General features: G+C 40.7%; 1 protein-coding gene across 1 annotated transcript in view; it reads left to right on the top strand.

Moving 5' to 3' along the window:
• Positions 1 to 12,080, top strand: part of gpc3 (glypican 3) — a 170,931-nt gene that overhangs the window by 137,009 nt on the left and 21,842 nt on the right. The window contains exon 7 of the mRNA XM_062964120.1: positions 7,316 to 7,484. Coding sequence (XP_062820190.1) covers positions 7,316 to 7,484 — 169 coding nt within the window. The remainder of the gene's footprint in view (positions 1 to 7,315; positions 7,485 to 12,080) is intronic.

The following is a 12,080-nucleotide window of genomic DNA, read 5'->3' as shown; positions in this document are numbered from 1 at the left end:
ATTCCCTGAGGTCATTCGTTTTTGGCTGTGTTTGCATTTAATTTGGGAGGAGAAAGGTCCTTAAAAGGAAAAACATGCCTTGGGGTATGGCAAGCATGACTGCATGGAGTGTCGTTCCTTCCCGCCGGAGCGGTACCTATTGATCTACTCACATTTGCATGTTTTCGAACTGCTAGGTTGGCAGAAGCTAGGGCTGACAACGAGAGCTCACCCCACTCCCCGGATTCGAACTGCCAACCTTTCGGTAAGCAAGTTCAGCAGCTCATCTGCTGTGCTCCCAGGGGCTCCAATATATTGTTATGGAAACCTATTTACAAAAAAAAAAAAGGTTTCCATAATACAAATAAAGTTCCTTATACTTCCTTCTTTGCTTCCATGCTGGGCTTTTTTCTCATGCAGATAAACAGCTTTGTTCTCACAGAGCCTCCTCTCACACCAAAATTACACAGGAGCTGCTGGTGTATTTTGGTCTAAGGTTGAAACGTTGAATCAAGTGTTTTTGCTGTTGGGTTTTGCAACTGTGTATTCCAGCATGCTTTCCAGCAGCACACGAGTTAATGGCAGGCCAGCTTGATTGATAGCCTGCCTAGCCAATAGGTCAAGCCTTCCAGTCTCAGAAGTGCGACAGTATGTTTGTCATTCTGGTATGGAATGTGGGAGTTGCCGGCAGGCAAAGAGAGAGGACATGCTTTGCTTTGCTTAGGGAAGCATGGGTCCTATGAGTGATGGACTTTGTAGTTGTATATAGTTTGTATATAATAAAGCCTTCGAACCTCTGGGATCAGCTGCATTACGACTGTGGTGTCGTTTGCCAGTGCTCCTTGTAGCCAGATGCTTAAGTGGTCTGATGGAAGATGGATTGGTGTGAGACCTGATACACCAATAAATCAGGGTGGTTCGGAGCTATTTAACCCCTTGTCAGGAGCTTCACACAGTAGCTTTACACACAGCAGCCTTCACACTGGAGCTTCTCACATGCAGCCTTCAATCCGGGGCTTCTCTCACAGAAGCTTCTCACACCAAGCCTTCTCACACTGAGACCTTCTCACACTAAGAGCTCTCTCACATTGAGGCCAATGTTATATCTTCCTTTGGAGGCTTTTTTTATACTAAAATAATATTGTTATGGAAATCTATTTACAAAAACAAGGTTTCCATAACACAAATAAATTTCTTTATGCTTCCTTCTTTGCTTCCTCGTTGGGCTTCTTTCTCATGCAGATAAACAGCTTCGCTCTCACAGAACCTCCTCTCATACTAAACTTACACAGGAGCTTCACACATTAGCTTTACACATGGCAGCCTTCACACTGGAGCTTCACATATGAGGCCTTCAACCTGGGCCTTCTCTCACCAGGCCTTCTCACACTGAGACCTCTGTCACACTGAGGCCAATGTTATCTCTTCCTTTGGAGGCTTTTCTTTATAGTAAAATAATATTGTTATGAAAACCTATTTACAAAAACAAGGTTTCCATAACACAAATAAAATTCTTTATACTTCCTTCTTTGCTTCTTTGTTGGGCTTCTTTCTCATGCAGATAAACAGCTTCGCTCTCACAGAGCCTCCTCTCACACCGAAATTACACAGGAGCTTCACACAATAGCTTTACACACGGCAGCCTTCACACTGGAGCTTCTCACATGTAGCCTTCAATCCGGTGCTTCTCTCACTGAAGCTTCTCACACCATGCCTTATCACGCTGAGACCTCTCTCACACTGAGGCCAATGTTATATCTTCCTTTGGATGCTTTTCTTTATACTAAAATAATATTGTTATGGAAACCTATTTACAAAAACAAGGTTTCCATAACACAAATAAAGTTTTATACTTCCTTCTTTGCTTCTTTGTTGGGCTTCTTTCTCATGCAGATAAACAGCTTCGCTCTCACAGAGCCTCCTCTCACACCGAAATTACACAGGAGCTTCACACAATAGCTTTACACACGGCAGCCTTCACACTGGAGCTTCTCACATGCGGCCTTCAATCTGGGGCTTCTCTTACCGAAGCTTCTCACACTGAGACCTCTCTCACACTGAGGCCAATGTTATCTTTTCGTTTGGAGACCTTTCTTTATAGTCAAATAATATTGTTACTATACAGTTATTTACAAAAATAAGGTTTCCATAACACAAATAAAGTTTTTTATACTTCCTTCTTTGCTTCCACGCTGGGCTTTTTTCTCATGCAGATAAACAGCTTCACTCTCAAAGAGCCTCCTCTCACACCGAACTTATACAGGAGCTTCACACAGTAGCTTTACACACGGCAGCCTTCACACTGGAGCTTCACATATGAGACCTTCAACCTGGGCCTTCTCTCACCAGGCCTTCTCACACTGAGACCTCTCTCACACTGAGGTCAATGTTATCTTTTCCTTTGGAGGCTTTTCTTTATAGTAAAATAATATTGTTACTATACAGTTATTTACAAAAATAAGGTTTCCATAACACAAATAAAGTTCTTTATACTTCCTTCTTTGCTTCCACGCTGGGCTTTTTTCTCATGCAGATAAACAGCTTCACTCTCAAAGAGCCTCCTCTCACGCCGAACTTATACAGGAGCTTCACACAGTAGCTTTACACACAGCAGCCTTCACACTGGAGCTTCACATATGAGGCCTTCAACCTGGGCCTTCTCTCACCAGGCCTTCTCACACTGAGACCTCTCTCACACTGAGGTCAATGTTATCTTTTCCTTTGGAGGCTTTTCTTTATAGTAAAATAATATTGTTACTATACAGTTATTTACAAAAATAAGGTTCCCATAATACAAATAAAGTTCTTTATACTTCCTTCTTTGCTTCCTCGTTGGGCTTTAGTTCTCATGCAGATAAACAGCTTCGCTCTCACAGAGCCTCCTCTCATACCGAAATTACACTGGAGCTTCTCACATGCAGCCTTCAATCCAGGGCTTCTCACACTGAGGCTTCACACACTCCTCAGGACGACACTAGCTTATTTAACCCTTATGGTTCCCGTCCCCTTGATCTGGTCATGTAAGTGTGATTTATTGTTATAATTGTATTGTTTTACTTGGTTTAATAATATGTATTATGTTGTTATGTAATGTTTGTGTTTGCTTTATGACTGTAAACCACCCTGAGTCCCATCCGGGAGATAGGGCGGTATATAAATGAAGTTTTATTATTATTATTTATTATTATTATAGTGATGGACTCAAATTTTTGTAATTAAAAATAGATAGTTAATTTTTTAATATTTTTGACAGTTCTGCCTTTTCCCTATCTCCTCATGTAGAAGAGCCCTATAGTTTGCTTTGAAAGAGTGGGACAAAGGGAAGGTCCCAGCTTAGTTTGGCTGTAACTTCGTCCGGAAAGGATGCAATAAAAAATACACTCCAAACCCCAAGAATTTGCCTGTCGCTTTTCCAACAAACCCACATTTGCGTCGTGTGTCTTTCGAGCGACGATTCCTTTGGCTGGTTTGGGCAACGAAGGGGGAAGAGGACGTGCCGCTTAAACTCTTGCAGCTGGATAAATTGTCATTAAGTTTATTTATTTATTCTTTGGTGGGGATAAGAAGCCGAAAACACACCCGCCGTAACGTATTGTCGCGAAGCTCTAACTGATTATTGGGTTGCTTGCTGCCTTTTCCCGCAAAAGGGAGGATGAGCCGTAATGGCAGGTTTAGCCCTTCGCGACTGCAGTTATTTAAAGGCAGAAAAACCACCAAATGTTAAAGGAAGGGGGGCATATGAAACCGTCGTAATTGTTACTTAATGGGTAATTGCTATGGTTTGCGGCTCCAGAAGCCTCGTCACATTCTTGTTCCGCTGCCACGGAGAAAGCAGGGCAATGCTGTGTAGGAAAAAACACATCCCAAAAAGAAACATTGTGCAAACGATAGTATTTTATTTTATTTTTTCTTTGAGGCTTTCCATTGTCAGGCTTTCATATACAGTAGAGTCTCGCTTATCCAACGTAAACGGGCCGGCAGAATGTTGGATAAGCGAATATGTTGGATAATAAGGAGAGATTAAGGAAAAGCCTATTAAACATCAAATTAGGTTATGATTTTACAAATTAAGCACCAAAAGAACATGTTATACAACAAATTTGACAGAAAAAGTAGTTCAATGGGCAGTAATGTTACGTAGTAATTACTCTATTTACAAATTTAGCACCAAAATATCACGATGTATTGAAAACATTGACTACAAAAATGCGTTGGATAATCCAGAACGTTGGATAAGTGAGACTCTACTGTATTTTTAAAAAAACTCTAAAATCAGGACAGTAAATAAAGAACAACACTCAAAAACAGGGGAATTCCAGACAAGAAACAATCAGGGCCAGCTAACATCTCCCAACGAAAGGATTTCCCCAGGCAGGAAGCAGCCAGGCTTTGAAGCAGAAAGGTCATTCAGTGCTAATCAAGGTGGCCAATTGCAACTTTCTCGCTTGCCCCAAGCAAGAGTTCTTTCTCCCACCCTGGACATTATTCCACAGATACAAACCCCACTTGCCTAGTTTCCAACAGACTTCACAGCTTCTGGGAATGCCTGTCATAGATGTGGGCGAAACGTCAGGAGAGAATGCTTCTTGAACATTGCCATACAGCCCGGAAAACTCACAGTTGTCCAACTGCAGCTTCCATGATTCCATTGCATTCAGCCACAGAGGTTAAAGTGGTGTCAAACTGCGTTAATTCCATGGTGCGGATGCACATGTGTGCTTTCCATACATTCCTGCGCAATCTATCAATGTGTACAAAGCACCATTTAAAAATAAATCTGCAAAAAAAAAAGTCAATTGACTTTCTCATGAGCTGGACAGGAAACCATGAATTATCCAGAGAATGGGGAAGGGGCTTAGCAATATAAACAGACGTCCTCCTTGCTGCAATTTTTCCTTTTCATAAACAAATGTTTTACAGCCATCGTGTGAATAAAGGCAGGAGCAAGATTTCCCAGCCGCCGAGGAAGATAGCAAGCGAGGAAGACCCAGGCCTGGTCTCCTTTTATTGTAATCAAAAGCCTGTGGCTCTGAAACAAACAAGAAGCCGAGTATTTGTATTAAAAGAGGACACTTGAGGTCAGACGACAGAGCTTTACATAAAGGACAGAGTCATCCGAATACTTATTATTCCAAGGAGTTTTCAAAGATATCATTGAAAGAGGCCTTGATAGAGGAGATGGGGCCGAAATGGCCAATAAGGCAAACAATGGCTCATTTGAAAATAGCTATCGATCTTGAAAAGCCAACTTGTGTATGTTTGTTTGTTCCACAAAGGCTCCAATACAGCTTGTTGGATCGGGACCAAACTTGGCACACAGTTCCATCACAATCCAATTTAAAATACTGGCTGGAAAAAAAACCCATCCTTTTAGGGGCCATGTGTTGCACTCTAGCTATGAGACACCTTTTCACCCAGCTCCACACCAGAGTCCAGTGTTTTAGCTACAGCAGTTTATTAGGAAAAGCATGGACAAAGGGAAAAGAGGGTGTAAAGGATTTGCTAGAACTTCTAAAGGTTCTCTCAGGCAAGGGGAAAATCTTTTTAAATCCACCTTACCACCAATTTGCAAAGAACCTACAGTAGAGTCCTACTTATCCAAGCTAAACGGGCCGGCAGAAGCTTGGATAAGCGAATATCTTGGATAATAAGGAGGGATGAAGGAAAAGCTATTAAACATCAAATTAGGTCATGATTTTACAAATTCAGCACCAAAACATCATGTTATACAACAAATTTGATAGAAAAAGTAGTTCAATATGCAGTAATGTTATGTTGTACTGTATTTACGAATTTAGCACCAAAATATCACAATATATTGAAAACATTTACTACAAAAATGGCTTGGATTATCCAGAGGCTTGGATAAGCGAGGCTTGGATAAGTGAGACTCTACTGTATTTAATAACTGCTGCCACCAATTGTAAAGATGTAGCCACCAAAGACTTAACGGGGAGACTTTTTACTTTTCTTTCTTCCTTCTTCTTTACTTAGAGAGTAGTGTAACTTAGTTTATAATATAAACTGGGCCCGGGCTGTGGCGCAGACAGGAGAGCAAGCCAGCTGCAATTAACTGCAATGAATCACTCTGACCAGGAGGTCATGAGTTCGAGGCTGCTCGGAGCCTATGTTTGTTTGTCTTTGTTCTATGTTGAAAGGCATTGAATGTTTGCCTATATGTGTAATGTGATCCGCCCTGAGTCCCCTTCGGGGTGAGAAGGGCGGAATATAAATGCTGTAAATAAATAAAATAAATAAATAATATATGCACTAGAGTCTTAGATGTTAAAGGAACAATAGCAAGTTTATTCAGGCACAGGGCTTAGTGGTTACAATTCTCACTTAGAGGCACTTCATAAACAGTTACAATATTAGAATAAGATGAGTCAAACTCCCTAAAATGTCTTTCTGTAACTTAAAGTAGTCAGAACATCCTCTGCCACTTTTAAACCGTAGTTACCCCTGTGATACACAATCACAGATTCCCTGTTCCTTCCTAGGACACAGAATACATAAAACAAGTCACTAAACTTATTTTATTCCGACTCAAAATGACCAATTGAGTCCCCTGATCCTCTCAACTCAGGATCAGTCTTCCCTGTGCCTCATCAGAGCATAGACTGAAAACCTTTTTTAAAACGCTGCACTTTTTCAACAGAACGGCAGTTGGCTCTGCCCCCTTCTCCATGGCAACCAGCCACTGGGTGCAGAGAAGCCATAACTGCAATACTCACCCCTTTTAAATCTCAAACACACAATTAAACATAACATCTGTAAATCAAAAATTAATATTTCATTACAGAGGGTGCTTCCCAAAAGAGCAGTAGAGAAGGAACTCTAGTAGTCCATATAAAAAAGATCAGTAGTCTGAAATACCAAGATACATGAAATCAAGGAAGTCAAGATTATAGGCATAAATCCATAAGCATGAAAATAGGAACATTTTCCAAGGCAAAACTCTTTCTGGAACATAGGCAAACACAGGATATTTGAAGCATGAGCCTGAGAGCTGAAACAGGAACTTGAATCTATGGCAACGTTGTCTGCTCTGAAGACCAAGTAAACATCACTTAATTTAAAGCCCAGGTCCAACCAAGAAGCCATGAGATCATTCCTCACACACCTGGGTTTCAAGGACTTCTCACTGAGTCTTTCTGAATGCTTAATTAATCTATTCTTCACTCCCTACACACAGAGGCCTAAGCTGATATCTCGAGAAACCTCCCCATCTGTATGGATCAGAGGGAGAAATGACAAAGGGAAGAGGGCTCGGAGGGCATCACTTGGGAGGCAATCTGACATTCAAATCTCCCGGTGTGTGTTTTTCTCCTCCCAGCTCTTGAAAGGAATATCTGTCCCGCACCGGAGGGATTCTGCCAAAATGGAAAGGGACGACCATCTCGGCAGCGGAGATTGCGACGACGAGGACGACGACTGCGGCGGTGGCGGAGACGTTTCTGGAAACGGCGAATTGCGAGTGAAGAACCAGTTGCGGTTTCTGTCAGGTAACTTGCAGGGACACCTGCCTTGTTTCTGTTACCGTATTTACTCAAATCTAATGCTCATTTTTGGGGGGCTAAATGACCTCTCCAAATTTAGAGTGCACATTAGATTCACATAATATGATAATCTTAGTGCTGAGCCAAAGCCAAAGGGGAAGCTGCTTCAGGAGCTTCCCCTTTGACTGACATCGTCTCTAACACTGCGTAACACAATTTTTGTTCCTGGGTTATAAATGTAATTTCCTAATTGGTTCTATGTTGTTGCGTGCAGCTACTTGTGCTTGGTGTTCATGTAGTGTTTCCTATATGTTAGTGTTTGGTCTAAGGCAGGGGTCCCCAAACTTTTAAAACAGGGGGCCAGTTCACGATCCTTCAGACCGTTGGAGGGCCGGACTATAGTTGGCCACCAAGCAATAATAATAATAATTATTATTATTATTAATAATAATAACAACAACAATAATAAAAATATCAAAGAAGGTTGGAAGAGACCCTTTGGGCCATTGAGTCCAACCCCCTTCTGCCTCTGTGCACCAAAAGCACTAGCAAAGCATCCCTGAGAGATGGCCACTCAGCCTCAATGTTAATAATAATAATAATAATAATAATAATAATAATAATAATAATAATAATAATGATAGAGGGTTGGAAGAGACCCCTTGGGTCATTTAGTCCAACCCCCTTCTTCCTCTGGGCACCAAAAGCACAAGCAAAGCATCCCTGACAGATGGCCACTCAGCCTCAATGTTAATAATAATAATAATAATAATAATAATAATAATAATAATAATAATAATAGAGGGTTGGAAGAGACCCCTTGGGTCATTTAGTCCAACCCCCTTCTTCCTCTGGGCACCAAAAGCACAAGCAAAGCATCTCTGACAGATGGCCACCCAGCCTAAATGATGATGATAATAATAATAATAATAATAATAATAATAATAATAATAATAATAATAATAATAATAATATAATAAGGGTTGGAAGAGAAGAAGAGACCCCTTGGGTCATTTAGCCCAACCCGCTTCTGCTCTTGTGCCGTGGGGGCCAGATAAATATCTTCGATGGGCCGCATCCGGCCCCCGGGCCTTAGTTTGGGGACCCCTGGTCTAAGGTGACACCAAGATATTTAGGATGGAAACAGTGTTCGAGCTCTTGGCCTTCCCAGGTAACTTGCAGTTTCCCATTGGCTTCACGGTTGTGTAGGTGGAAAGCACACACTTGTGTCTTGGCAGGGTTAGGCTTCAGGTGGTTCTCTTTGTAGTAGCTGGAGAGGTCTTTCAAGGCATTAGTGAGTTGCTTTTCAACTGTTTCAAAATCTTTTGCTTGTGTTGTTAAACCGAGGTCATCAGCATATATAAAACTCTTTGTGAGTGGTGGTTGTGGCTGGTCGTTCGGGAAGATGTTAAATAAGGTCGGTGCAAGAACGCTGCCTTGGGGTAAACCATTCTTTTGCCTCCTCCATCTGCTTTTCCGGCCCTGAAACTCCACATAGAAGCTGCGGTTTTCCAGGAGGGTCTGGACAGTTTTTGTAAAGTCAAAGTCCTGGTTGATATGGTAGACTTTATGCAGCATTTTTCTATGTTGCACCGTGTCATAGGCTGCCGTAAGGTCCACAAAAACTGTTCCCGTAATGCAGCCTTTCTCATAGCCTTCCTCAATATGCTCAGTCAGATGGAGAATTTGACCTGTACAGTTTTTCCCTGCTTGTTGTGCAATAAGCTTAGGTTCAATGTAGTTTGGTGAGGCATCAGCATTTTTTGGAAGCCACTATGATCCCAAACTACAGCCCCAAGGATTCCATAGCATTGAATCAAGGCAGTTAAAGTGAATTCATTCCTACAGAATAGATGCACCCCAAGGTTTTCTTTTCTATTCCTGGAAGCTTTTGTGTCCTAACACTTAGGTTATCAAAGAAGGAATTATAAGTGGGCAGCAACTGTAATGTGCACCATTTGGGGCCAAATGACAAACAGTGCACTTTTTGCCGTTCCACATTGAGTCCTTTCTAGGTCCTCCGATAAGGCTGAAATACTATATATACTCGAGTATAAGGCTAGTTTTTTAGCCCTTTTTTAGAACTGAAAAAAAACCCTCCTTGGCTTATACTCGGGTGAGGGTCCTGGTGGGCTTATATTCAGGTCGGCTTATACTCAAGTATATATGGTATATTTATTATTTTTCTCTATTATTATTGGTATTGTTCCATTTATTATTTTCCTCTATTAATTATTATTATTACATTTATTATTTTACTCTATTATTGTTGTTACTTTTACATTTATTTTAATCTATTTTTATTATTAATAATACATTTGTTATTTTACTATTATTACATTTATTATTTATTATTTTACTGCAATTATTATTATTATTATTATTATTATTACATTTATTATTTCACTCTATTACAGTAGAGTCTCACTAATCCAAGCCTCGCTTATCCAAGCCTCTGGATTATCCAACACATTTTTGTAGTCAATGTTTTCAATATATTGTGATATTTTGGTGCTAAATTCATAAATACAGTAATTACTACATAGTATTACTGCGTATTGAACTACTTTTTCTGCCAAATTTGTGGTCTAACATGATGTTTTGGTGCTTCATTTGTAAAATCATAACCTAATTTGATGTTTAATAGGCTTTTCCTTAATGCCTCCTTATTATCCAACATATTTGCTTATTCAACGTTCTGCCGGCCCGTTTATGTTGGATAAGTGAGACTCTACTGTAATTATTATTATTACATTTATTATTTTACTCTATTATTGTTGTTACTTTTAAATTTATTTTAATCTATTTTTATTATTAATAATACATTTATTATTTTACTCTATTATTACATTTATTATTTTACTGCATTTATTATTATTATTATTACATTTATTATTTCACTCTATTATTATTAAAAGGATGCATAAGCACATGTATATTGAAGAAGAGGAAAATAATGATTTAATCAGAGTTGAACAGTCATATCTCAAATTACAGTTTGATATAAAGATTCAAAAACATTTAAACTACCGATGCCTCAATTAATGTAATTTTATTGGTATCTCGGCTTATACTGCAGTCAATGTTTTCCCAGTTTTTTCTGATAAAATTAGGTGCCTCAGCTTATATTTGGGTCGGCTTATACTCGAGTATATACGGTAATATGTTCTCTCCTATCATGTCTAGGTCCTTCAGTGTGACTCCGTTTGCACTGGAGGACAGAGAAATGCCTAGAAAAACATTCCTGCAACTTGAGCTGAGAAACACCTGTAGCTGGATCGATTTCACTTCCTGTTTTCACGCTGCAAAACATATTGCAAGTGTGGACGCCTCTTAAAATAGATGGCCTGACAGATGGCATGTTGGATCTGTGGGACGAAAGGTTAGTGTTTCCTCCAGTTACAGTGAGAGATGGAGACACGGCCCACGGCGGAATCACAAATCCTGTGTGCCCATCCCCATTTCATCGCTAGGATCCCTGCTTGAAAATGAAAAGAGGCATCAGGTAGCTAGTGAAAGGAATGATCTCTTCTAGAGATGCTGGAGCTAACTAATCTTTCCAACTTGGGGGGCACCGAAATTGTAGAATTAGTTCAGTTTGATCCTACTTTAATTGCCTTGACTCAACGGTATGTAATCACAGGGCCTGCTCCCTATGACATCACAAGGGAGGTAATTTGGTACCCTGACATCACAAGGACAGTATTGCTGGTACTGTAACATCACAAGAACAATATTGTTGATACTGTGACATCGCAAGGATAGTATTGTTAGTATTGTGGAGAATACTAATCACAAGAACAGTATTGCTGGTACTGTGGCATCACAAGGACAGTAGTGTTGGTACCATGGCATCACAAACACAATATTGCTGGTACCGTGGCCATCACAAGGACAATGTTGCTGATACAGTGACATCACAGGGACAGAATTGCTGGTACGGTGACATCACAAGGACAGTAGTGTTGGTACCGTGGCATCACAAACACAATATTGCTGGTATGGTGACATTACAAGGACAGTATTGCTGGTACGGTGACATCGCAAGGACATTATTGCTGGTACGGTGACATCACAAGGACAGTATTGCTGGTACGGTGACATCACAAGGACAGAATTGCTGGTACAGTGACATCACAAGGACAGTATTGCTGGTACGGTGACATCACAAGGACAGAATTGCTGGTACGGTGACATCACAAGGACAGTATTGCTGGTACGGTGACATCACAAGGACAGTATTGCTGGTACGGTGACATCACAAGGACAGTATTGCTGGTACGGTGACATCACAAGGACAGAATTGCTGGTACAGTGACATCACAAGGACAGTATTGCTGGTACGGTGACATCACAAGGACAGTATTGCTGGTACGGTGACATCACAAGGACATTATTGCTGGTACGGTGACATCACAAGGACAGTATTGCTGGTACGGTGACATCACAAGGACAGTATTGCTGGTACGGTGACATCACAAGGACAGTATTGCTGGTACGGTGACATCACAAGGACAGAATTGCTGGTACGGTGACATCACAAGGACAGTATTGCTGGTACAGTGACATCACAAGGACAGAATTGCTGGTACGGTGACATCA

Source organism: Anolis carolinensis, unplaced genomic scaffold (genome assembly GCF_035594765.1).
Source record: "Anolis carolinensis isolate JA03-04 unplaced genomic scaffold, rAnoCar3.1.pri scaffold_12, whole genome shotgun sequence".
NCBI classification, from domain to species: Eukaryota; Metazoa; Chordata; class Lepidosauria; order Squamata; family Dactyloidae; genus Anolis; species Anolis carolinensis.
Note: the sequence above shows the minus strand (reverse complement) of the source record. Positions and strands in the feature narration are given on the sequence as shown.